The 27,239-nt window shown below is 38.9% G+C and overlaps 1 protein-coding gene across 2 annotated transcripts; it reads right to left on the bottom strand.

The window, feature by feature from the left end:
* Positions 1-801: 801 nt before the first annotated feature.
* tnfrsf19 (tumor necrosis factor receptor superfamily, member 19) lies at positions 802-24,949 on the bottom strand. Of its 2 annotated transcripts, none has more exons than XM_030152579.1 (10): positions 24,689-24,949; positions 22,634-22,725; positions 21,789-21,902; positions 16,713-16,891; positions 16,539-16,624; positions 8,032-8,196; positions 4,535-4,663; positions 4,331-4,433; positions 3,406-3,668; positions 802-1,580 (listed from the first exon to the last, which is right to left on the bottom strand). In XM_030152579.1, the coding sequence occupies exons 2-10, from the start codon at positions 22,697-22,699 to the stop codon at positions 1,576-1,578; spliced, it is 1,110 nt and encodes a 369-aa protein (XP_030008439.1). In that variant the 5' UTR covers positions 22,700-22,725; positions 24,689-24,949; the 3' UTR covers positions 802-1,575. The 2 variants fall into 2 exon arrangements, with proteins under 2 accessions (XP_030008439.1, XP_030008438.1); XM_030152578.1 differs by having other exon boundaries at positions 24,586-24,945.
* Between the last annotated feature and the right edge of the window lie 2,290 nt (positions 24,950-27,239).

Here is a 27,239-nt window from a genome sequence, read left to right as displayed (position 1 = left end):
GTCCAATAATGGATGAACTTGCAGAACACATGAAAAATAATGTTTTTGGGATGATCTGTTTAGACATATAAAAAGAGCATGTTCGTCATTATGTTTTTCCTTTTTTTAATTTTCTTTCTTAGCAGGTGACATGAGGTGCATTACTCCCTCCTTTATGAAAAAGCTTAGAATGGATAAACCAATCATTGGATTTGTTGATGACTGATGTTTGTTCATATTAGAGAGTGAGGAGGATATTCAGTGGATTACAATCTGCAACTTCACCACTAAATATTACACACAAACCCCGAAACCATTTCACCAATTCCACTGGTCTACAAGGAAAATGCTTCCAGAATAAAAGTAGTGAAATTTTACCACATGAGAGTCACTGATAAAGAAAAATCAAGTCAAAAATGCTGGTTGGCTTAACTTTCCAAGATACAGCCTTGGGTCAAAATGTTAAATTCAAGAATTAACGAGAGAATGGGTTTGACTCAAAAGGAATATTTGTCTCAGAGCTACAAGATCTACTTCAAAACACTGTCTGCACATTAGAATACATTCACTTTACAGGTTCTATTTAGTGGAAGATTTTTAAAACTATTATATAAATGTACATAAACCAGTATATATGTGTAATAACACTTAATCATATACCTTGAAAACATCAGCAAACCGGCACTTTGTCATTTATTTTCCAATTAATCTTATTAAAATACGTAACATTTAGCACATTTAATCTCTGAAGCAAATCATTTCTAAAAAAAATTGTAGACCAGTGTTCTCTGAATACCAATAAACATTGAAGGAATAAGTGGCTGCAGTTGAACTCATTCACGTTTATTTACAAACATGTAAAATGACATCATGTGGAAGTGAGCGTTCATGACCATGAACTCTAAAACTGAAGGAGGAAAGGCAAACATACTGTCAGTCATGTCTATGTTACAAAAATATTGACCTATATACTATTTTACATTATCTACAACACATTTATCATTTAAAAAACATTCTTCTGTATCAAGATTGTCTTCAATGTGCAACATTATAAGCTTAACATTTTTCTTCACACCTCAGATTTTACAACCTTTACACACAAAAGCTTCATCACACCATCTGCTAGTTCAGTGGTACAGTTTATGTTCTCCTACATGTGAAGATGCAAGACATTCTCAAGGCAGAGCAGAGGCCCACGCTGATTCATTTTACTCCACAGTAGTAAGTCAATGCTCCTTGAACTTCATTCGATTTCACCTTCTGGTCCAGCGAGTTCACAATCTGTGTGTTGTCTGTGTTTGTCTCTGTGCGTTAGTCCTCGTGCACTGTTTCTGCTCACAGTGGTTGTATTTGCATGTATGTACATATTAAGTTTGGACCCTGTGGCGAGGGGCTCTGAGGTCGCCGGCAGGCATTTCAAAGGCGCGGTGCAACTTCAGAGTGGCCGCTGTGATCCGTGTGTGAGTGTGTTGGGTGGGTGGAGGGGTGGGGGTGGGGGTGGGGGTGGGGGTGGGGGGGCAAGAGAGTAATCTGAAACGGGATCTGACTGCTGCTGTTGGTGGTTCAAGGGTGGAACACGAGCCAAAGACATCCATGTCATCCTGGAAAGAGAGCAGGAAGAGGAACCCGGCTGTAGATTAGTAACGTATCTACCCAGAGCCAGCCAGGGCCCGACTTAAAACAGGACAGAGTCGTCTACATCAAAGAACTGCTGCTATCTCTTGTTTCTGTTACAGCTGCTCTTCTTGGATACACACAGACAGAAAGCTCAGAGCTTACAGAGGAAGCATGTAGAACTCAGAGCTATGGTGTTGGGGTTGTTTATAGTTTATTCTGGTGTGCAGTTTGTTTTTCTTGTTGGTAATTTAGTTCTCTTACTGCTGCTTATTATTATTGTTGCTGTTTTTATCATATATATTTATAACTACTATTACTGCTGTCACCTTATTACTTCCGCCAGGAGGTATTGTGATCACCTTGCTTTGTGTGTTTGTTTGCGTGTTTATTTGTTTGTTTGTTAGCAACTTTACGGGAAAACTATTACAACCATCGTTACCAGATTTTACACACAGATAGGCCTAGGCCCTGGGACCAGCCCATTAAATTTTGGGCCAAGTAGGCCAAAGTTCAAGGTCACAGCAAGGTCACAAAATCTACAATTTTCCTATCTCTCGTCATTGAGCAATTTTCGAAAATTCATAAAAAAATTCAAAACGACTCCGATTAGCCTCCAATTTGATACACCCGCAGCTTATAACAATAATAAATTATAACATCCACTGTGGAATGTGGACTCTGTGGACATTTCAATTTAACACTGAAAATCCCATTTACGACACATTTTTCATGATAACTCAACAAATATTGATTGGAATTTAATATAATTTGACATACACATGACTGGTACCAAGCTTCAACTTTTTCTGCTGTATGGAACAACCTTTATACTTTTTAATTTAAAAAGAAATAGTTGATCCACACATGCACACCATTCGTGGTGCTTGGCAGAGGTTTGCGTTCTCTTAACACTTGTTATAACTTTTATCCTGTGAATTTAAAACTATACATAAATATATATAATACACATACATACAACATAATTAGTTATTTATAATTACAATAAGGGTCAAAACACACTAATGTCCCGTCAGACAGCGAACTTTAATTGATTGCCATTCTAACATTTATTTCAATATAAAGTAGCTCCTTGTTTTGGATAATCCCTTATGGTCCAACTAAAGCAAAAATGAATTTAAAAGTAAAAATGTGTCATTGACCAACACTAATCTGTCAAATTGTCTCTAAGATGTCCCGTCAGAGAGATTTTGAATACCGTATTTGGACCCATAATAATAATTATTATTACTTTATTTTTACCACCCTGCTACTTGTTGTTTCTACTAGTACTGTACAATGTGTAATTGCCTGTTTTTTTTTCAAAGCTGTATTTTGTAGTTACTCTTTTGCTATTTTCTTGTAGTATTTCTTGTGTATATCCAGTGTTGTGCTTCTAGTGGAACCTTAGTGTCCTGAGGGCTCTACCCAAAGGATTAATAAAGCTCTATCTAATCTAATCTAATCTAATCTAATCTCATCTAATCTAATCGCAAGCAGCAACTGGAAAATTAAAATAAAACCTTAATTCTCACGTAGCATTTTATTTTACGTTCACTCTGTTGTGGATGAGATTATATTTTTCTTCCTGAGACTCAGCTGAAAAAACACAAGATTTTTCTCTGAGGCAGCCTATGTAAGATGCCAACAAAGTATCCGAATGCACCAAATGAAACATTCGCAAGGGAATCCAATCGATATCCTATGTAGGAATTACAGTGAAATAGGAGAAATACTGCAAAGAATTTAAGACATTTCTGTGCTTCTGTAGACATATTTCTGTGCCTGCCTGCTGGACAATGGTCACCTCACCTTCCTGAGTCACTGGGTGCTGCTGGGGAAGTCGTGCATCCGTCACAGCTTCACTGTAGCTCCGTGTGGTCCTGTCCGGTAACTCCTCCTGTGGCCTGTCCTCATCTCCCTCGTCCTCTTCTTGTCCTTCCACCTCTCGACTTTCTGCAGGGTCTTGATAGAACTGAGGGACCCTGAAACACTCGCCTGGTTCTGAGTTCCTCCTCATCCCTCCGTTCTTTTCTGGCTGCATCGGGCTTCGCTCGTCCTCCTGGTTTGTATTCCTGGGGAACAGAATAGAGACGCCTGCGTTACTGCCATGAATCTCTTTCCACAGCCACACCCTGTGGTGGTGTTTTCCTTTTATGCAAAATCCCTGTTGATTCTCAACCCTTCAAAGACTCCAATTAACTACATTTAATTATGTCTCCAGCATTCTGAATAAAAGCAAAAATGAGAACGCTGGCCTGGAGGCAGTAAGGCAGTGTTTCATTATGTATCTCCCTGCTGTTCAGGTTTCCAGGAGGTGAAACAAACACTAGTTACAGTGTGTGAAGCTCCTTAATGTTTAGGATTTCTACAGTCAACATGCAGTACATTCCTTACTTCATATGTTTGTATTAAGTGTAATGTTCTGTGCATCAGTTTATTTACATTGCAGAGGAATGTGCGGTTTTATTTTTTTCTGCTGTGTGTTGGATGTTCAGTTAGCCAATAGCCAGCTGTAAAGGTGCAGATCCTGTTCAACAGTGGGAAGACTGTTCCAAGAGTTTATAGTCATTTACCACATGTTAACAGTGTTTGCATTCGTCATAGTTTTGATCAACGTCCAAATAGTATGTTGTTTTCTACAAGGACGTAGGTTCGAGACACCAGATAAAGACACATTACGACACATATCACATTTTGTTCCAGTTTACATACTGACTGCAGAAGTTCTCCTCACCCGTTACTGAGGCTTGTGTGAGACTGGAAGGGACTGTTATCCCGGCTTCGGCCCAGACTGCAGCTCTCATCACAACACAGAGACGGGATCAGGTGGACTGGACCTGGACACACAGACCAGATTTGTATAATGAGAAGATAAAGCAGCTTGTCTGAACACTAATGTATTTAATTAATGAGTCAAATCTCTTCATTCGGAGCCTACCACAGGTGTGTCCGGGGCCCAGGTGACACTGGCAGCAGGGCCTCTGGGGAAAGTCATGAAGCCAACGAGGGTCTAGGCAGGACAGCTCGGCTCCGCTGTACGGACAGTCCTGAGACCTTAGAGAGGCGGCTGAGGACACACAACAGACAGACGCTCACGTAAAGCACGGAAATGTACTGTTTTTAACCCAAATGAAGCTCCACTACCACCCTGTGCACGTTGTTTTTGTTTTTTTATATTTTAACTTGTTTTATTTGATTTGATTTGATTTGATTTTAACGTAGGGCGACACAATGGTGCAGTGGTTAGCACTCGTGCCTCACAGACAGAAGGTCCTGGGTTCAATTCCAACACCAGTTGATGTGAGTGGGACCTTTCTGTGTGGAGTTAGCATGTTCTCCCCGTGTCTGCGTGGGTTCTCTCCAGGTACTCCGGCTTCCTCCCATCATCCAAAGACATGCTCTGAAAGGTTAATTGGTTAATCTAAAATTGCCCATAGGTGTGAATGTGAGAGTGATTGTTTGTCTCTATATGTTCAGCCCTGCGATGAACTGGTGAAATGTCCAGGGTGTACCCCGCCTTCGCCTGTAAGTAGCTGGGATAGGCTCCAAGCGACCCCCGTGATCCTAGTGAGGATAAAGTGGGTTCAGAAAATGAATGATTTTAATGCTTTGGTTAATTTGTATTGTGTTTTTATTCTTCTGTACAGCACTTTGGTCCACTGTGGTTGTTTTAAAGTGCTTTATAAATAAAGTTGGATTGGATTCTCTAAGTCACAGGTGGAAATTTGCTCTTATTTTTAACTTCATTCTTCTAATTATGTCTTTCAAATCCCAACCTGGCAGGATCGCTTTTAACCAATCACTTCCACTAAGTGCATTCAGCTGTCATTTTCTAAACCGTTTGCTATCCGAGTTCCTCAGAAGTTCCCCCTCTTGCGAAGTCGTCTCATCCTCCAGCTCCATCACTCATCATCACCAGCGTCTCGGCTGCAGGGGAGTTTTCATCATAACTTCAGCAGCTAATTCATACCATCACCTCCCATGGAAATCTACTTCCTGTGCCAGACTCTGCCTCTTTTGTTTGCACCAGATTCAGTCTTCACTCACTCTCCTTCATTCCACTTTAAGTATCTCCTAAAAGAGATAATGCTGCACCTTGCTGCCATCAGGTAAAATGCTGGAATCTGACTAAACTCACACGCTCTCTTATTTCACTAACCTCCACTCTATTATGCTGCTTAAAATTCCATAACACAGAGCTGTTAGTGTTTTATTGCAGCTTGGGTGAAGGGTGTGGTGAATGTTTGATTCTAAAAACAAACAAATGAACTCATGACTTCAGTATTACAATGAGAAGAACACCTAGGTAACCTCCATCATGTTTTAGGTGTGCTTACCGCAGAAACGTGATGTCATCAATTCATCGCCTCGGGATGTTTCACATGTTTCGCTCAAACACTTTTGGCCTTAAAATGCTGCTCATTATACAAGTTCCCACAAATATGTAACATCGGGGTTTGGTAAACACAGGAGAATACCACTGACAGATGTGATGGATGGTACTTATATAGCACACTGTGGGCTTTATCTTGATAAAAGTACAAATTGTTCTGGAAAATCATTGGTTATACGTTGAAATGTTAGTCCCTGGAGAAGGGGTTCAAAGTTCAGCGCTTACTGTAAAAAGCCACATGTGACTCCTGACCCCAGAGAAAGCAAAATACAGGGTTTCTTGCAATGTAAAGTACTTTTACGTGTCATTTGTTGCTACTTTATGTTTCTACTTCACTAGATTCAGATTGTACAGGCTTAGTTAAGAGTTACTTTTAAGATTGACTTCTCACTCAATATGGATAATAAAACAAGCTTTTTAAAGATAACACAGTGTTAAACATTTACTTTACATATAACAACAGTGTGCACTTTTCAGTTCCACCAAATAGTTATTTTTTCCTCTTAATTTGTCACATGGTTTCATTTCAATAAATGTTCAAATTATCCAGCTTGTCTCCAAAATATATGAGTTTATAGAATAGTCCAAACACTGAAAACATGTTTGTGAACCAGATCTTATCTACTGAGTTCTCATATTTATCTGGTTCCCCTCTTTATAGAGCTGGATATAAAGTAGTGCTGGGAAATATATGAAATTAATTGGATTAATTGAGGTTTGTCTAAATTGCAAAAAAAAGGGGATTATTCCTCTGGAGACCTTTCAAAATGTAACCTGTTTGCATCTTGTAATAGATTAACTGTGAATGTGTTTCTCCAGTCATTTATGGCATTTAATGTGTGTTCAGATCATGAGGCCAGGAAAGAATTACAATTGATTTTTATCACTCAGGTCTAAAATAAATTGGGTCAAACCAGCTCTACCTCCAGCATCTACACCAGTAACATTCAGCTCTCAAACACATGATTCAGTATTAATAATCTAATGATGTCAAACATTATAACCAGTATTTTAACTTTAATGCTTTAACTACACAAAGCTGCTCCTACTGCTGTACATTGTAGTTAAGAAGAAATAAGGAAGACTATGTAAGAGAAGTATTTTTACATTGCAGCTTTAGTATTTTTACTCAAGTAAAGAATGTGAATACCTCCTCCACTGCTGAATTTTCTTCTGCTGGCGGCATTAACCTCAGGACTACATACTATCCTTAACCTAATGCTCTGTTTTATGCAACACGTGTTTCTCAAACTGTGGTGCGGGCCCCTCAGGGGAGCATGAAGGCTGGCCAGGGGGGGTCATGGCATCACTCCTGGGTGTTTTTTTTCTTCTTCAGGTTAAAGCATGTAGCAGGTGGAACTAATGTTTTAGTGTTGGAGCACCCTGGACTCATTTTAGGGACGTACAACAAACAAATCTACTGCCGAGGTGATCTGTCACTAGACTAGACAAAGAGTTTAGGTTTGGAGAATGGACAAGTACTGGACTGGAAAAGAAAAATGTGCAATGTTTCTGTTTTTGCACAGTTTGTACAGTTTGTACTTTAATGTTCTGAGATGTTCAATGTAAACAGGCTCATTGCTGTCACTGATATTGGTAAAATTTTAATCTTTGTTACCAATATTAATTTGTTGTTCTAAAAAAAGTAACTTTATTGTCATAGTTATAAGATAATTGCACATTTTCTATTTTCATTTGGAAAAATATTGTCTCAGTGAGCAGTCTTGCTGAGTTTATTTGTATTATTCACACAAAAATCTGAGTTATTTTTAATTTGCACAACAAATTATTCAAGGAAAAGCAAAAAGTATTATTACAATATTGATGTTTCTTTCAATAAAAGTTATAATTGCACCACGGTTACAATGTTGCTGGGGTTGAGGGGGGCCTGGAGGTTTTTCATCCTCCAAAGGGGGGCCTGACAGAAGAAGACTGAGAACCACTGATGTAATCCATTTCTCTATGAGTTGCAGACAGAGTATATCTTTACCGTATGGAAATGCAGTACTTTGGGTAAAGAGTAAAAACCATCAGTGACTCACCACTCGGCTTCTTCTCCAGTAGCTGTCTCTTGCAGTAGATGACACACAGGACCAGCAGAGCCAGCAGGACGGTGGCCAGAGCGCTGCAGATGACCGCGGCCAGAGCCATGTCCCGCGGACTGGTCACCACCGAGGGCAGTGGCACCAGGTTCACACGACCACTACCTGCAGAGGAGGACGGAGGGAGACCGAGGTAAAACACAGCTGCTCAGCAGGGGGTGAAACTATTCTCAGACTGACTGTAGAACAGAAGGCCAGCGCAGCCTTTTGGAACAGATGTGGTGATTATGATTGTTTGGGGAAAGGGATAAGGGATCAATTGTTCTTTTACGGCTTCATTGGTCAACAACAAATTTATTGTTTAAGTTTTTTGAGCTGATTTAGGATAATTTTGGTGTGCTGAATCCAAAAATCACATTAATTTTGCTCAATCAGGTCAACTTTCTAAACTATGCTACATATTGACTTTTTAACATTTTTGCTTACATTTATGGGCATTTTCACATCATATGATACAAAATTCTTTCATATTTCTTGCAATAAACGAGTTCTGAAGATTTTACTTTTGCCAATTTATGATTAATGTTTTTTTTAATATTACAGGTGAATGAAATGGCTTCGACTAGAAGATCTTGCAAAAATAAGCCTGATGTATTCTGCTACATCTGCGGTGAATACACCATTGTACCTAACAGGAATCAAGTCACAAGTTTCATAAAGTGTGCTTACCAATCTTATTTTGGTATTAATTATTATATTTTGTGAGAAGATCAAATTTTTCAAATCAAATTAGCAAAAAAAAAAAACCTGACCTGATTGAGAAAAACAGATGTCATTTTTGGATTTAGCGGTGCAAAATGGTCCTAATTCAGTTGAAAAAACCTAGACAACTTGCAAAAAACATTTTTTTGTAACCTAGTGCTTGCATTGATGAAGTAAACAAAATACACTGTTGCACATGAAGTCAGAATAAATATATTTTTACCTCTTCTCATGAAATGACGGCAACAATATGATTTGTTCTTGATAGAAAAAGTGTAACTGGGACTCAGTGTATGTGATCATTGCACCTGATCAGAGATTACTGATGTGTATAAATAAAAATAAACAGAGGAATGTGTCTGTGAACAAAATTATTCCAACTATTATGGGCAAATAACAAAAAAAATGGCTGTAATTCATAGATACAAGGTAGCTACAGTAGTGTATTACAGGGTGTTTTTTTTTTTTTCTGGGTCCCGGTTTATTTATTTTTTTTATTTTTTTATTTTTTTATGGGTCCTGTTTTTTACCTTGTGCTTTAAAATTTCATTGTGTTTATTTGCAATGACAATACAAGGAGTAAAAGGAATCTTTAAAAAAAGCAACAAACATATTAACACAACAGTAAAATGAACACATATAAAAGTAAAACACTAATAGAGACTAAAGGGCACATTTTGCTGATAAAACACTATTTTTTTTTTTACCTAAGTATGGTTTTGAACGCAGAAATTAAACATTGTAGTGAAGTATTTACACTGTGTTGCATTAGCACTTTTACTTAAAAGATCTAATTATCTCTTCACCTTTTTTTTCTTTGAAGCACTTTGTAACCATAAAGTTGATTACTATATGCATATATCATTACGATGACATTCATAACTTCATATGGTTCAACACTTCGTAGCCGGTGAAGAACAAATAAAGTAAGACAAATGATTCCTTTGCGCCTCGAGCCAGTCCTCTGGAGGCTGAAGTCTAATGAAACAAGCAGGAGTTCAAAGAGAAAACGTCTGCGATGTCTCTGTCGTGTTCCCTGCAGAGGATGATTTACAGACGCCTCCTGCCCCTGCCCTTGGGCGTCATCGTGCTACTCACTCTGACATCAAGAGGCTGAAATGCTCCATTCTCAAATAGGTCACACACATTTACTTTCGCAAGTGATGGAGAGAAAGAAAAACACGTTGGAGTGACACTGGGTGAGTTTTCACACTTCTGTATGTCATTGCGTCTGCAGTGGTGAGTTGTGTGCACATGTGCTGTTTTTGTGATTTAGCTGCTGTTACGACTGTCAGCCTGCCCGACGGCAAACGTGATGTCACTACAGGCCCCGCCCTCGAGACCCTTTGCACACACTGTCATGTTAAGACTTTTGGCCTCAAGAATGCAGCTCATTATACAAGTTCCCACAAATACAGAGCAGTGGGGTTTAATACGGCTTACAGCAAGAGATGACTACGTACGACAGATGAACTGGCTCTGTGTTTTTATAAAATTGGCTTCTGGTAGGTGTAATTATCCATTTAGTCATTCATCAGAGATCAAGATTCAATCCCAGATCCAAATGTAAACTAAAGAGTAGCAAAATTCAAAACACATGACTGGAACTTTCAATCACACTCAAACTGAATGGCATTTCTGGAACAAGTACCGACATGAGGCAAATAAAGCTCCAAAATTTGCGATCAAATTATTCATAGAGCTGAGGACGTATTAGTCGCTGTTACTGGGCATCGGCCGAGTTTCAAATCATGAGACGTAGCTAGAATTTTTTAGAAGGTCTAAATTAAGTTGCTGACATATGGGTCAGCTTGGAGAAACTGGGTGAGATTGAAGATATTTCGCTAGTTGTTGATCAGTGACAGCTTTTATAATGAAACCACAATGTTCCACCTGTGTTGTCCTGCTTATATTCTTATATTTTGACATCATGTTGTATCACCTAACATTATTACTTCTATGAGGCCTTTTTTTTTTTGTTCAAAGTGTTTTTATTACATATCTAGTCACAGAAAAGCATAATACAGTCATTTTTTTTTGTTTGTTTGTTTTTTAACCCAAAACCATGAACATTCCCACCTTGTTGCCCCAAAATAAATAAATAAATAAATAAATAAATAGATAGATAGACAGATACAGGGTGGGGAAGCAAAATTTACAATATTTTGAGGTAGGGATTGAAAGACAGTGGATGACCAATTAGTTTATTGAAAGTCATGAGAATTTATTTGCCACAAGAAAACTGACATAATAGAAAATGTTTTTATTCTGTGTCCTCCTTCTTTCTCAATAACTGCCTTCACACGCTGCCTGAAACTTGCACAAGTGTTCCTCAAATATTCGGGTGACAACTTCTCCCATTCTTCTTTAATAGTATCTTTAGGAAAGTCAACATTGCTGTGTGATGTTCTATTGGTAGCATGTTCTAAAACGCCCCAAATAGCAGAATCCAGAGGGTTTAGATCTGGGCTAGAAGGCGGCCATAAACATGATTCCCAAAAATTGCTAAAGTTGGATTTGTTGCTGTTGTCAACAAGTGTTTTGGTGTTCTTGTGTAAGATTTTAACTTCAAATCATATGTTACTGCATTTCTAACAGTCTTTTTGTCTACCTCAAGTTCAATTGCCATTTTTCTCATGGATTTGGTTGGATCCTTTAGGATTTTGGATTTGAGAGCTTTAATAAAAGCTTTGGTACGTTTTTTGTTGCTTCCTCCACTTCCAGACTTTCTGGTTACCCCCCATGGATGACCTACAGTCTGTTTTTCTTATTAATTTTAATGTTAACCCATAAAGACCCAGTGCTACTTTTGTGGCAGTTCCCAAATACTTTTTTCTCTATATTTAACATTTCCTCAGATTTATCACCATTTATTAGAAAACAATCCTCCATATTTTGCATTTTCCCAGTAAAAATCTGGTATTTTCCAATATTTAATGTACTGATCATGTAGATGTTCATAAAAGCTTCTTTCTATATTTATTTATTTATTTATTTATTTATTTATTTAAGGATCCCCATTAGTCTCTACCAAAATAGAGACTATTAGAATTATAGAACTATTAAGAGACTATTATAAAAGCTCAGATTAAAGTTAAGGGTTATTGTATCAAAAATGGAGAAAACTGAAGAAAAAGTGACTTTTTCAGTCAAATCTATCATTAATGGAACATAAATGAAGTGTCTCCATCCACTGTCATTGATCCAACTCTATGAATTTTACTGGTGAATCAATGATGTAGAAGATGATGGTGTTTCCATGGTAACTACAGAGCCTCTGAACATCCAAATGGGTCATATCTGATGACTATGGAAAGGTGACAAACTGTATTTTACACCAATTATTTATGTGGATTGACAAAATTAGTGGATCAACAGGTATTAAACAGTTTAGATCAGTAGATGGTTTTGGTCGATGGTGGATGTTTGGGTTTTTATGGGTTAATAAGAAATTGCATCATTTGATAATGTGAAACATAGGAATTTGGTACTATTGACACTATGTTAATGCATTGAAAAGGTAATTATCAGCCGACCAGATCACATCCTGTTGACTGAGTTTGTACTGATATCGCCTGGTTGACACTATAATGTGTCCAAAAGCAAGACACATCACTATGCAAAGTCTTATTTTCCTTCTGCTATGAAGCTCTTAAACACAAACACTTATTTTAGGTGAAATTGACTATATTTAGAGGATTTGTTTGTTGAATTTTACTTATGGATTTTTTTATTAACTGAATTTTATTATTGATTTTTTTTTTATTGATTTGATGATTTTATATGTTTCTTAATGTTTTCTTTTCTTTACTATACATGTGAGAAAGCTGAAAATGAATTGCCCATTTGGCATAAATAAGACTGTCTGAACTGAACTGCTTTCTGATTTGCTGTTGAATCTGAAGTCATTTTTACAGATACCAGTCATTTTTACAGATAGGCAAATGTTAACTCCTTTGCTCAGATTACACAAAAAGTAGTGCCATCATATTGGTTTCATGGTGTCACAATATTTTCAATTCTTTCTGTATCAGGATACGTATCTTATCACCACATTCTTGTCCTTTGTAACACACACTAACCAGTCACCGACATGTGGGGAAGAAATTAAATGAATGAAAAAAGCTTATGGCGAATGCAATGAATGACTTTTTGTTTGAGAAAATCTTTTTTTCAGTGAGCCCTTGTGTTTGCCTTTCAGTACATTCATCATAAAGGGGAACTGGATTCAGCCTTTTCATATCCCAGAGTTCTTTGTTGAGCAATGTAAACATTACTTTAGCTTTGGGCACTTTTTTTTTTTTTTTATTCAGCCAAATAGGGGATGAGGGTATTTTAAATTCCTTCTGTGAGAAAAAAAACTGAGGAAAACTTAGAGCAATGCACCAAACCTCTGACCCAGACTACAATAGAGCACAATAATGAATCATTTTGATATATATATATAAAAAAAAAGTACAATCATGAATACTTTTGGAAAATGCTGATCTTAAAAGTGTTCCAACAGCAAACAAGACACACATTGAAGAATATGCAGTTCATATTAAATTTCAGATCTTAAATCAGACTTACACAGACACTGTACTGTTTTACAAATCCACAGATACAATATCTGACCATTGTGTTTACTTTTGGCTGTCACTGTCAAGGTAAAACTCACTTTATCCAAGGTGAGCATCCTCTGTCCCACACCACACAAAGGCGGCGTGTTATCTGAGGCCCAGCAGCTGCAGCAAACACACATAAACACTGGCCCATTGAAGCCACCTCACCTGCTGATATTATCTCCACACAAACCAGGCCAATAAACCACAGCCTTTCATAGACTCTGCGCCTGTTGACTTTATGGAATGCCGCATAGTCCAAATAAAAGCAGCACTACTTTGCACCTCCGAAGGATCTTTAACTTTTGTCTGCACAAAAGCTTTTAAAAGATTCTTTAAGAGAACTGAGCCCTGTGTCGCCTTGAACTCTGAACAACGAGACGGGAAAACAAACATCCTTCTGACTGCAGTTCTCTTTGGTGGATACAGTTCAAAGCGCGTCTGCTATTACATGTTACAACATTCATACTTGACATAACATACAAGGATGCATGATTAGGTTGTTTAGTTAGTTAACACAAAAGATGGTTTGAGCAGCTAATGAAGGAAGGTTTTTATGACATTTAAAGCTGCAGCGCTTGATCATGTTTTAGTGTGACTGGAAAAAAAAAAAACAACTTTTCACTCATATCAAGTGATCAGAGTAAAAATGAGACTTTCTATTCTTTCCCTGTGTAGAAAATCTACACCAAGATGCAGGTTTTTGTGTAATCACAGGTTTTTTCAGACAGGTAGGGAAGGTTAAATTTGTACTGACAGATGTAACTACCAGTCACTGATCAGATGCAACCTGAAAAGTGGTGACAGCATGAAACAGCCTCAGATTATTTATATATTTAGTCTTTTGATTTGGACCGAAAGAAGCTACAGAAGCAAGTTGTGTTTTTGCAAATTCTGGCATTTTTCCCCTGTGATTTTGTCTCCTACAGCTTTGAATAGAATGGAATGACAATCTGTTCATTATATAGCGAAGAACTTGCATTTATGTGAGCTTTTAGAAGTCAAAGTGCTGCAACAAACAACACTTTCAGTCACTGTGTTGGATCAACTGGAAATAAAGGTGCATCTATTTGAATACTTTATAATGAAATAACTGTAACTTCAAGACTTGTGCTTTTATTGTAACATTTTACAATCATCACATCCTTTTATGTGGCAATATTTAACATTACTATTTCTGCCGTTTCACAATGGCAAAATAAATCGATTAAAGCAGCAGTGAAGTGAAAAAGTCCTGCAGTCAAACATTATCATTCCATCTGAGCGACTTTGATGAAAGTCTTATTAAACATCAAATGCAATGCTTCCTGTTCCCTCTGATCTCGGCTTGAAATCCATCAGCAGCACAAGTCAGGATGTTCTTTGTTACAAGATGTGTGTAGGGGTTATCTGAGGGTCTGTCATTTGTTATATTCGGTTTTCTTTGGCTAGGCTTTGTTGCAAGCAGGCATGTTATAGTAGTTCATAAAAATTTACTGCTCTAACAGTAGCTGCTGCCCTCCACAATCTGCTCTTTCTTGCCGTAAGTATCAAAGATAGCAAAGCGTATAATGCTACTGTTTACTTCTTTTGTGCAGCTCTGGTTTGAGTAAAACAGGCTGCACAAGCATGGACTCTGTATATGTGTGATTATGCCTGTGTGTATGCATATATGCATGCCTGTGTGTGTTAGCAGCGCTCCTACACCTACCCTGACAGTGAAAAACTCCAGCAGATGAAACACATTAATGAGGCTGAAGGAATCCATAAAACACATTCTCATTTTTACTCAGCTCCAAAGAGCCACTGGGGGAAAGGCAGGAGAAGAAAGGAGGGGCGCGTTAAGATTTACAGTTCGCCCCGATGTCGACTGCCTCCCCTGCACAGCTGCACCGCCGCCCCAGGCCAGTGTGGCCTATTAGAATGATCTGCCCTTTAAGTTTTCACCACCCTGCTCATGATAACACTGGAGGGAGGGAGCAAGACTTTCAAACATTTGGAAATGCTCCACTGACAGTCCCTGTAGGAGCTAACTACCAGCTATGCTTTCAGACACAATGGACATTCTGTTTCACAGGCCTCCTCCAGTATCAAAACGGGAAGCTGCACAGATGGACAATCGAGTAGACCGAGGGAGGCCAGTTGTCCCAAGGCCAGCGTTCATTACACAAACCATAATGATGTATGGGAATAAAAAGGACTAGAGTGTAAAAGGCAAACTGTGTGAACGATATATGTGATCATAATTCTTTACATTTGGGGCTCAGATGCACACACTGTCGTAGGTGCCTGGTATCCCAGCGTGGTTTCCATTTATTTAATAGTGACCGCTCTCCTCAGAAGCAGCTGCAGCCCCAGGAAGTCACACTCAATTACCAAAAGTGCCACTTCACTTCATGTGGAAACCGGAAGTCATAAGGTTGTGCTAAGGCGCTGAAAAAAGATGTTAATTGGATCCATAGATGTGCTAGAAGGCGAGGCCTGCTTTGTGAGCATACTGTATACTGGGTCCTTTGTGCATGATCAATATGTACAAAAACTACAAACTAATAACTGTCTGAAGCCGAACACTTCCTGATGTGTTTGTACAGGTGATGAAACTACAATACGAAACAGTGTAGTTCTTTTATAGATGCTAGTGAGACACTTCACATATCAATGAAGGTTTTTGTTCAGGATGGTTTGCTCATTTAATCCAGATGAAGTGCTAAAACATGAATGACATGTTTGGAGCTAATATAATCCAGCCTTGGCAAATCCACTATTATGTTAGCAATATCCATTTCAGCTTTTCCAGTCATTAATTTTCACATGTACTATAGCTGGTTGACTCAGTGAATGAACGATGGCTGGCTCCACCTGTGAAAGGCAGAGGTTCTGGTTACTCCAAGGACCTTGTACTGGCATGTTCAGAGAGTTCAGGCGCTGTTGTGGCACTGCTGTCTGCGTTTTGGTTCTCGCAGAATTTGACGTTGAGTTCAATAGTGAGCTGTAGCTGCTGTTGTTTGCTTTTAGACTACTGCATGTGCTTTGTTTCATCTTTAAAGAAACATCACCCATTGTGGACTACTGCTGAATACATGTTATTCATGAGAACATTTAACAAAGTGTCTCACTGATGTTTGGCCAACTTTTAGAAGAGGTGAAAGGAGACGTGCTTACAGTGAGGTTCATATGGAGGCGGAGGATCTCCACATGGTATACACTCCATGTCTTGGAAACCGCTTAATTTTGTCTTCCTGTAGTATCTGTCGGACAAAAATACATGTTTAAAATGTAAATGGCTGTATGTTTAGTCAATGCCTATCCAACAGTGCTTTCATCTGTTTGTCTCACCCAGGGAGGCAGTCCCCACACACAGCGTTGGTGGTGGTGGAGCAGTTGCCCTTCTGGAAACGGTTGATGAGTCCACAGTCCAGGCAGGGTTTGCACTTCTGCAGACTCCGGTCCTCTTTGAAGCGACTGCTCCGGCAGGGCACGCACCGGGCATCCTCTCCATAACCAAAGCCACATTCCTGAGGGGATTAATGGGAGAAATACACCGGGTAAGAGGTGGGGTCGATGGTTTGGGGAGATGTGCAGCCTGTGAAAAGAGAGCTTGAATGTGGACTACGAGGGGTCTGGAATTAAAGAATGATCTTGGCTCACAGGATCAGATGAGAACAATGGCCTGCCTCCTTTGAGAGTCCATCTTACACTGGCAATAATCTCCCTGACTCTCTCAGTATGAAAGAGTGGCCTTCCGCTGCAAGACCCAGAAAGGCCAGGCATTTGAATAATAAAGGCCTTTGGGGACACCCACTGTTGTATTATTGCAAGTTTATTGCTGCGTTTTTGTGTGACTACCTCTCCAAGCAGACTCAGTGAGTATCCCGTTGATTGAGAGGCCAGCATGCAAAGGAAACGCTTCAGGAAGGGAGCAGAGATTATGGAGAAGTATAGGGAGGAAATAAGATGAATACTCTTTTTGTGCTTCACAACTGAAAGTGCACTTAAAAAGCACAGCTTCCCACTCCCGTGAGACTGATCTAATGCAAAACCACCACTTAAGGATTTTCTTATCTGAACCAAGAAGAACTCTGGAAAGAGACATATTTGAGTAACACTTTGCCCCGCTCCCCATTTCTAAAATGATAAAAACAAACCTTGTTTGGTTTTATGGATTCTTTTAATTTTATGAGCCTTTAGGGTCTGGATTTAAATGATAGAATTATGCTTTTGGTTTCTTTCTATTATAATATTTTCAGCAATTGGCGAGCAAATTTGAAAACAAATTTGCAATAGTATTTTATTTCTTTTTTTTTTGCCCTTTACATTTGTCTTACACCCTTATTATAGTTTATGTTTATGTTTATGCATTTGGAAGACGCTTTTTTCCAAAGCGACTTACAGACTTAGTTACAGACTTTTTAATGTTTGTGGTGTAGGTTTAAAATGTTTGTGATATATTCAAGGAAAAAGTGTTTGGGGCTTTTTTTGGTTGATGTTAAAACTATCCTTATCCTTAAGATCAATAAATTCTTTAAATGCCCTCTTGTTTTAGATGGAAATCAATTGCAACAAAGCTGAAAACTGGACAATTTTTCTGAACTCATGAAATGCTCACAGGACAGTTATGGTTGGTACAATCATCCAAGGATGTAATAGACCATGATGGATTGCTGTAGTTTAAACCATCAACAGCACATAAAGCGCTTCAATAAGTTAAACCTTACATATCCACAGCAGTAAAATCCACATTAATGCAGATGTAAAATTAATTTAAACAATCATACATAATAATAAAACACTGACACAGACCATTTTACTGCACAATGACTGCTCTTACTTTACATTTTGCTTAGATTAACTTTAGAATTTCCACATTGTGGTATAAATATAAGTAGTTCATGCTTCATCATATCCCCAAAATTCTGCTGAGCGGTTGGTGACCTTGATGCCCAACGGACTTTTACATGACAGCTGTGTTTTCCTGTACAGTGCAGAGTGAAAAGACCGTGCAGGGATAACGTCATACATTGATCATTCATTATCAGCTCCATGGCAGCTGCCCTCCTGTTGTCCAGTATTGCCACTCTGCTATCCCAAACCCGTAGCATAGACAGGGAGGGGGTGATCATATATCATTAAAGTGAAGGTCAGCTTCAAACAGGGCTTCTCTCTTCTCTTCTCTCTTCACCCGTGTCCCATTTCACTGCTTGGGCATGCAGTCACACTGGAATGTGGGCACAAGAGTCTGATATGGCAGTTGGCTTTGGGGAAACAGGTTGGCTGGAAATAAAAGGGGATGTTAGAGGCAAAGATGTGATAGTGTGATGGCACCACAAAGTCGGAGGAGAAAATGAGGAATTCAGGCCGTCCAGCCAAACCAATATGAGCCTGATACTGAACCCTTGGGCCCGGCCTGGCCCGAGGTGCACCAGCTAAGGGTGGACTATTGCAGCTGTTGTTATGAACTCTCCATATAAGGCTTTGTTCTCTGGCAGGGCAGGGCAGGGAACAGTGGAGGTGGAGGGGGGAAACAGAAGGAGAAAGGGTGAGTTGGTGGTTGATGAGTGATAAAGAGAGGAAAGGCAGTTTAAAGAAGACTTTGCCTCCCACAGCTGCAAACCACAATCTGGCCTTTCTGCAGAGAAAACAGCTCAGACTGAGACAGACTAAACCCTATAACAGGTTCTTAAAAAAGTATTGCAGGCCCAGGCACTGTATGATGCCTCGCTGTGGTTCTGTGACCCACTTCCACATGAAGGAAGAGGCCCAGGGACAGTTCCTCCCTACTAATCCCAGCACTAGCACAAGCTCTGCCCATGGGGCACCACATGGCAGGCCGGGGGCCGATGCCACGTAGACACGAGCAGGTCAGAGCACTGAAACAAAAGGAATATGGAGCCAACTTCTGCCCCCCTGATCCAGGCAGCACAGAAGATCAAAGAGTGATCTCTTTCTTCTTTTATCCCAGCCAGCAAAGCTTAACAGAGCTGACACCCTTCACTGACTGAAACTAGGAAAGCAGCTTACAGAAGCTACACGTAGCAGTAACCAGTGGTGTTGAAGTTAGATCATAAGCAGGAGGCCAGCTGGAAAATGTCAATATACTTATGCATTGGAACATTATGTTTTATGTTCCTGTATTGATTCTGGAAAATACTGCATAGAATCTCAATCATTTATAGCAATAACTCATGTCAAACAATGGCTTGTGCATGAGCTTGAGCAGTGTTCTAATTTAACATCAGCCATTTGACTCAGCCTCTTTACTCAATTTATATGCATACTTTGATCTGTTCTTTATATTATGAGAGTTTTTAAAGATTTCAGTACATTAACTTACTTATATTGAGTCAACACATACTGACACATTCGTGCAAATACACAGCTTTAATATATCATAAAACACCAGAAACAAATATAAGAGGAAAAAACTCTCAGAGATGAACCACCTATAATAATAAGTCATTCCTTTTGTGTGGGTTCTCATTGCTCATGACAAAGGAGCCAAAACAAACCAGCAGCATGCATTCCCATTTCTTCATTTCAAATATTAATCTGAAATGATTTCACTGCAAAACCATCTGAAAAAGCAGATGCTTAAAATCCCATGTCCCTGTTCTATCCCCTGATCTAGTTTGGATCAGACAGCCAAACATAACTATGGTGTGGAGGGGAGGAAAGCAGAGAGGAAAAGGAAAAGGGGGGAAATGCTACAGTCTTGCTACATACTACAAGATATTGACACATCAAAGTAGTGTTTCTGCCTTCTTGCCACTGGCAGTTGTCCAGCATGCACTGGAAAGCAATTCACCCTTTCTCCTTCATGCTTGACACAACACAACAGACTAAGCAACTTACTATTCATGTAATGAATGAAACCAGGAATGAAATATGGCAGAGTGAAAAAGAATAAGTGGCTGTAATGGACGTTCCTTCTTTGTGGGTGGTTCTTTTAGCTACAGTTAGTGTAGAGGGGCTAATTGATGTTTGTCAGCCCGCCTCAGAGCTGCTTCCAGAGGCAAACTTCCAGAGCAAACTGGGGCACATTCCTCTAGAGTCTCTATGGCAGCTGCACAGAGGGACTCCAAAAGTCCCAACAGTCAATCCTCCATTTAAGAATATCGACAGACTGTCGTGGTTACACAGCTCAGGTCACATGTTTTTCTCTGGGAAAACTTTCCCTGAGTATAGGCCGAGGTCTCCTCTGTGAGCCGGCATCCCACTACCTTCACAGAAAGAATGAGGCAGCCAATTATTAACCAAGACCCCAGGGTGGCTAGCAGCATTCATGCCTGTTGAGCTGGCAGAGGAACATGAGGACTACTGAAGCGTATTACCAACCACAGAGTGCATGTCTGTGTGCACTGAGATTAAAGGCAACTGGACTTAAATGCATGTGTGCAACAGATGTCAAGGGTGATACAGTTTTTTTCACCAGTGCTCAAAGATGTAGTGGAGTGTAAACCCACCTAAGCTTAGTTCCCCACTCTGTTATTTGCAGCATATTGTTAGTAAGTTTCCTTTAAAATTCAGCCACGAGGGCACAGTCGTTTGAGCATGAAAATACACTGAAAAAATCATCTTTTGAGTCTGAATTATTGACAATATAAATCACAAAACATAAAAATAGTAATTAATCAGGTTTTTTCTTTCATACGTCAGTGTGTTAAGACTATCTTTTAGAAGTACAGTGCAATAATATTCCACAAAACTGCATCTTCCACAAAATGCATACAATTTGCTTTACATCACTGCCTGCACTTGCAGAAGTAGGTGAGGAGCTGCAACCAGGAAGGACTAAAGCCTTTCCTTCCCAACCTTACCTGACACTTTAGAAGCCTGTTTGTACAAAGCACACAGAAACCTGTGGCTAAGGTGGTGGAAAAAACTCTATTCCCAGCCCAGAGAGCAGCAAGCTTAGGCATGGCTTGCTTCAAACGGTGAAGACAATAAGTTGGACAGGGTGCAATAGGGAAAAACAATGGAAGCCATTCAGCTGCAGAAGGTCAAAAGTATGGGTGTGACTGATTAAAGAAGGGTCGGTGTTTTACAAAAGCTAATAACGGCTTGGCTGTTCCCTCCATGAAAGAGAGGAAGTAATAAATAATGTAGGTTCCATGTGATACACACTGATGTCCATTCTTTTCATGAACTGAGCTGTTTTATGTTTTTTTTGTGGTGGTTTTTTTTCACTACAGTTATAACCCATCCAACTCCAGGAATTTATTTCAACTGGCCAGTTATGGATCCCTTGTGTTTATACACTTTCTTGTTTCCTACATAAACAAGTAATATTATTATTTCTTTAAAAAATACGGAAATGTCTCCAAAGTGAGCATATTCCCTCAGAGATCTGCTTGTCTTACACTAATTTATGTTAAACCAGGCAAGGATATTAAAAGCAGAATGTCTGGCTCCAACCTTTGAAAGCTCCTGTCCGGCATCACACTGCTTGCAGGGTTTACAGTTCCCAAACCGGTCCTTGTACTCCTGTTCTCTGCAGTCCCTGGCCTCCTCCCCGGCCCTCACAGGAATCTGAGGGGGACAGTCATTTTTAGGGCAGTTAGAGATTCCTGCATTTCATCACCACTTTCATCCATAACAGATAAAGCAGAGTGAATCCAGAGCTTCACATCATTTTCTTTCTTATAATAGTTTAAGGGGAGCAGCCCCCGCCTTGGATTTTGGATCTTGAAAACAAGTCTGATACTGTGGGGATGAGATAAGATGAAGCTTTAATGAGTCCTGTGGGGAAACTGCGGCAGAGTCTAAGTAAAAAACAATGACACACTATACAGGGTTTGCCAAAACCGGAGAAAAGAATGCAGATATCAAATTCAATCAATTGGGACGGTACAGTGGAGAAAGGTAAAATAAAATGTAAGCGTGGTCACAGAGCTACCAGTAAGTTTACACGTCCCACAGCAATATCAGACTCCACTTTCACAGGGAAACAGCATTTCAAATGCAAGTGGGAACTCTGCAAAAACTAGGTGCAGCCTTAACTTTCTCACTTTCAAATCTACAAGTTTGCAAGTTATAAACATTTAACACGTTCTCAATTTCTGCTTCAGTCCATTTACTGCAGCGTCCACCAACAATCAAGCAGCTATGAATTGAATATATTTCCTTTTACAGTATGTTTACAAGGCCTCTGCAAACAAGGCAGGCACTAAGAGATTAAAGGTTCAGGGTCGACATTAGGGTAACAGTAAATTCTGCGTTACGCTTTCTGCTCAGAATCTGTAATGTGATCCAACACTTACCAGAGTCGAGTACATGATATGTACGGTTAGTACAAGTGAGAGGGTGGGATGAAGCATCAAGACCATTTTGTTGAGTCACTTGTTGGTAACAGCTGGAAAAGGAAACAATGAGTAAATGAGAGACGTTGTATTGTGTATTCTTTCTTTATGCACATATTACACTGTTGCCCATAAAGTTGGAATGTAATTTTGTTTTCTAACACACACTGTAATCCCCTTTGATTGCTTTATCTACCAAGCTACATTATCAGAATCATTTCACAAGACAGGTAAAATTATTTTATTCCAAATTTATGAGCAACAGTCTATTACAGAGATTTATCACAATCAAACAGCAATTTCTAAAGCACTGTCTTTGGCTCATGTAAACACTAATCAGAGTAAATTGACTCAAAAATATATTTACATGAATGAAAGTTTGTCTACCATGAATCTAAAACTTCATATATTGCAGGAAAGTTACCCTCCTGTTTACCTAATTTTGCTTAATTTGCTTATTTTAAGTAACTCACAAAAACAGTACAACTTTGCAATTTCAACATTTGTTCATCTTAATGTTATCACAGCCTTCTTTTAAACCTGTTTTCTATATAAAATCTGCAACACTGAGGGATACGTACAATAGAATAGGAAGCACAAAACACTACATCTGGTAAAGAACTTGAATAAATGTGCAAATCATATTTGTCTGAACCATCTTTTGACATAAAACCATGTAATGCTGCCACATAAACACACATTCATAAACGCATGCTTTTAACCCTTTCATGCACAGTGGTCACTACAGTAGACAAAGCAGTTCTCTTGTATATTCATGGGTTTTGTTGTTTTAGTTCCATATCAGCCAACACAGTGGACACTTATGCATTATCCCATACATTGCAATTCATACTGTAACTTTGCTGTTCTTGATAAACCTGATCTGTACTAACATATCTGAGTGTAAATCAATTGCTTGTTATTGTTATTAGACTGTAATTGACAGGTTTAAACAGATTTTTTTTTTTTTTTTTTTTTTTTACACATTATCTCCATGAAGTGAGGAATGATAAGTATTAGAGTATGTTAAAATGTGAGAAAACATCACATTAGCAGCATTAAAAATGTTTTTATTTCATAGTTGTCATACAGTATATCAGTAAATATATGTTTCTTGGCTTCAAAAATTAAACGCATGGTGTCCATCTGAGTGGACTTTTTTGCAACTCCATTAAAAATAGGTTCATAAGAAAATTTTCAATCACGTTGTTTTTTTTCATGCCTAAAGAGGACTGAAAACACTCAGGAAAAACATCTTGATTGAAGTTCTCATAATTCATGCATGAAAGGGTTAATGACTGTTTCTATAGCATAAATGGTATAAATAGAGATGCATGAATCAAAACATGCATATATACATGTAGTAAATTGCAGTATATGTGCAAAGTGCAGCACATTTAACTGATGGCTGTTAAAAGTCCCATCAGCAGCTGGGACAGTCTACAGCCCACACACACACACACACACACACACACACACACACACACACACACACACACACACACACACACACAAACAAACAGATTTACACGAGAACGACTGTGTAATTCCATCACGCAGATCATCAAAAATGCAAAACAAAAAAACAAAACACAAACAAACAAAAAAACAAAACAAAACAAAACAAAAATCACAATGTAACTGAAATATCTGACTGAAGATCACAACATGACACTTTACCTGGAAAACTAAACAAAGTGCAGCTCTATGTGCTAAAACCCGGGACACTACAGCGACATGTTCCTTACTTGGATCTTCAGTATTGTTGTTGCACAATATCAAACCAAACACTGTTGAAATATGGAACTAGTTTGGTTGTTATCGCGTGGAATTAAGTCAAAGACTCCTCCATAACTTGTGTCGGACCGATGCACTGGAGCTGCGATGAAAAACCCCAGGACGAGTCTTCTTACCTGCTAGGAAAAGATCCTGCAGATCCAGCCAGAGTAGAAGTGTGTGAAAGTCGACAGCAGACCGGTGAGAGGTGTGGTGTGTGTCCCGCACCGGTCCGCTCACCGTGTCAGTGCTGCAGCCCCAGCCCGGCTCCACGGAGCAGCAGCAGCAGACCCAGGACAAGCCCAGCCCAGGATCAAAGCACAGAGAGGGGGTGGGGGTGGGGGGGCTTCTGGATCTGAAGCGCCTGTATCTGATCTGTGATCAGCCTTGTCTACTTCAAAGACTCTGCCCCACGGAGCCAAACCCACACTGCGCAGAATCCTGCCACACTTTACCCACGGACAGCCTGTGATCAATAACACAGGCGTGTCAGCTGCAGTCTGATCACAGGAGAAACAAACACTAAATGTAACACATGTCCACACACAAGAGTGGAAGTGGAAGAAACTCACTGACGTTCTGTGGCACAGGTGTCCAACATGCGGCCCGGGGACCAAATCGGGCCCGCCAAAGGTTCCAGCCCGGCCCACGGATGAATTTGCAAAAATTACACTTAGATATAAACAATCAAGGATGTCCAACTCATTTGAGTTCAGGTTCCACATACAGGACAATGTGATCTCAACTAAAATAATGGCATAATAACCTATAAATAATGACTCCAAATTTTCTTAGTTTAACCCACGGGTGTCAAACATGTGGCCCGGGGGCCAAAACCGGCCCGTCAGAGGGTCCAATCCGGCCCGCAGGATGAATTAGTGAAATACAAAAATTACACTGAAAATATTAACAATCAAGGATGTCAAAAATAATTTTAGGTCAATTCCATCTAAAGTGGGTCAGACCAATAAAATGCTGTCATAATAAACTATAAATAATGAAAACTACAATTTTTTCCTCTTTGTTTTAGTGTAAAAAAAAGTAAAATTACACAAAAATGTTAACATTTACAGACTAGCCATTTACAAAAAATGTGAAAAACCTGAACAAATATGAACAACCTGAAATGTCTTAAGAGAATTAAGGGTAACTGTACCAATATTCTATCTGTTATTAAACATTTTGTGTATTTGTAGATCCACTGTGATCCATAAGTTGTAATGAACATGTGAAAATGAGAAGCTGAGGCCAAATAATGGCATAAATTGTTAAAATTGCGCTTTAAAAAAAAAAAAAAAAAAAAAAATTCATTTTGGCCGTTGTTCATGTTTTTCCACATTTTTTTAAAGGATACTTTGTAGGTATGAAAACTTTGATAGTATACAGTAATTTTACTTTTTTCACTCTGAAACATAGAAATTAGACATACAAATTCTGGAATTGATATTATTTATGTATTATATTGTGTTATTATTTTAATCATCCAGCCCACTTCAGGTCATACTGGGCTGTATGTGGCCCCTGAACTAACATGAGTTTGACACCCCTGGTTTAATGTGAAAAACATAATATTACATTACACCTATAAATAATGACAACTCCATATTTTTCTCTTTGTTTTAGTGCAAAAACTTACATTAAATTATGAAAATATTAACATTCACAAACTATCCTTTAACAATAAAATGTGAAAAACCTGAAATGTTGTAAGTAAAATTTTAACATTATACTTCCTGTTACTAAATATTTTGTGCCTTTGTAGATCCAATCCATAATATATATGCATGTATAAAAGGTAAGTTGAGGTGTAATATTGCTAAAATTGCACTTATTTTTCTCAAGAAATCTCAGTTTTTTCAGGTTATTCACATCATTTTTGTTTGGATAGTTTGTAAATGTGCATATTTTCAGAATTTAATTTTGATTGCACTAAAACAAAGAGAAAAATTTGGAGTCATCATTATTTACAAGTTACTATGCTATTATTTCACTGGTTCAGCCCACTTGAGATAATTTTGGGCTCAATGTGGTCCCTGAACTAAAATGAGTTTGACACCCCTGTTCTATGGGCTGCGCATGCACGTGTGCGCGCACACCCGTGCAAAGTTGTGCGGCATTTAATCAACTTTCAGTGGATACTTTGGACGGAGTTAAGACTTACATTATGGTTAGTGTTAGAATAAGTGGAAGAGCTTTACAAGTATGAGGGCATACATGTTGGGACCAGGAATGGATCTAGTAGGAGCCAAAATGCAAGACCCCGTAGTGCAACCAGTTTAATCAGAATCAGAACACTTTATTAATCCCAGAGGGAAGTGTGTTACAGAGGCTCCATAAAAACTAGAGTATCATAAAAAGTAGCAGGAAAGAAATTATCAATACAACAAAAAAGAAAAATACATATATAAAGCTCTAAATATACAAATATTTTCATAGCTTTGAATCTGAGGTTACTTTGATTTAAGCTGAGGATAAGGTTTAGTTCTAGTTAACTAAATGCTATGAAGCTAACTCATGCAGGCCCTGGTCCCTGTATCCACTGGGTCTGAACACCAACTCATATTTTCCTCTTTCACTGTGGAGTTGCAGCCTAAACTTGTCTGCATCTTGGACTTGTCTAACACTGAACACAGGTTCGTATCTGTCTGTGTGTCTGCTGGAGGGATGAGAAAACCTTTCATCCCGTTGAGACGCACATGTCATGACGTCAGTACGTCGTCTGTGATTGGCTGATTTCTGCTGACTGGTTCACCCATCTGCTGGGAAACACAGCAGCTCTTTGGGATATCTT

The sequence above is a fragment of the Sphaeramia orbicularis genome, chromosome 13, assembly GCF_902148855.1.
Source record: "Sphaeramia orbicularis chromosome 13, fSphaOr1.1, whole genome shotgun sequence".
Lineage (NCBI taxonomy): Eukaryota > Metazoa > Chordata > Actinopteri > Kurtiformes > Apogonidae > Sphaeramia > Sphaeramia orbicularis.
This window is presented reverse-complemented; position numbering and strand designations above follow the sequence as displayed.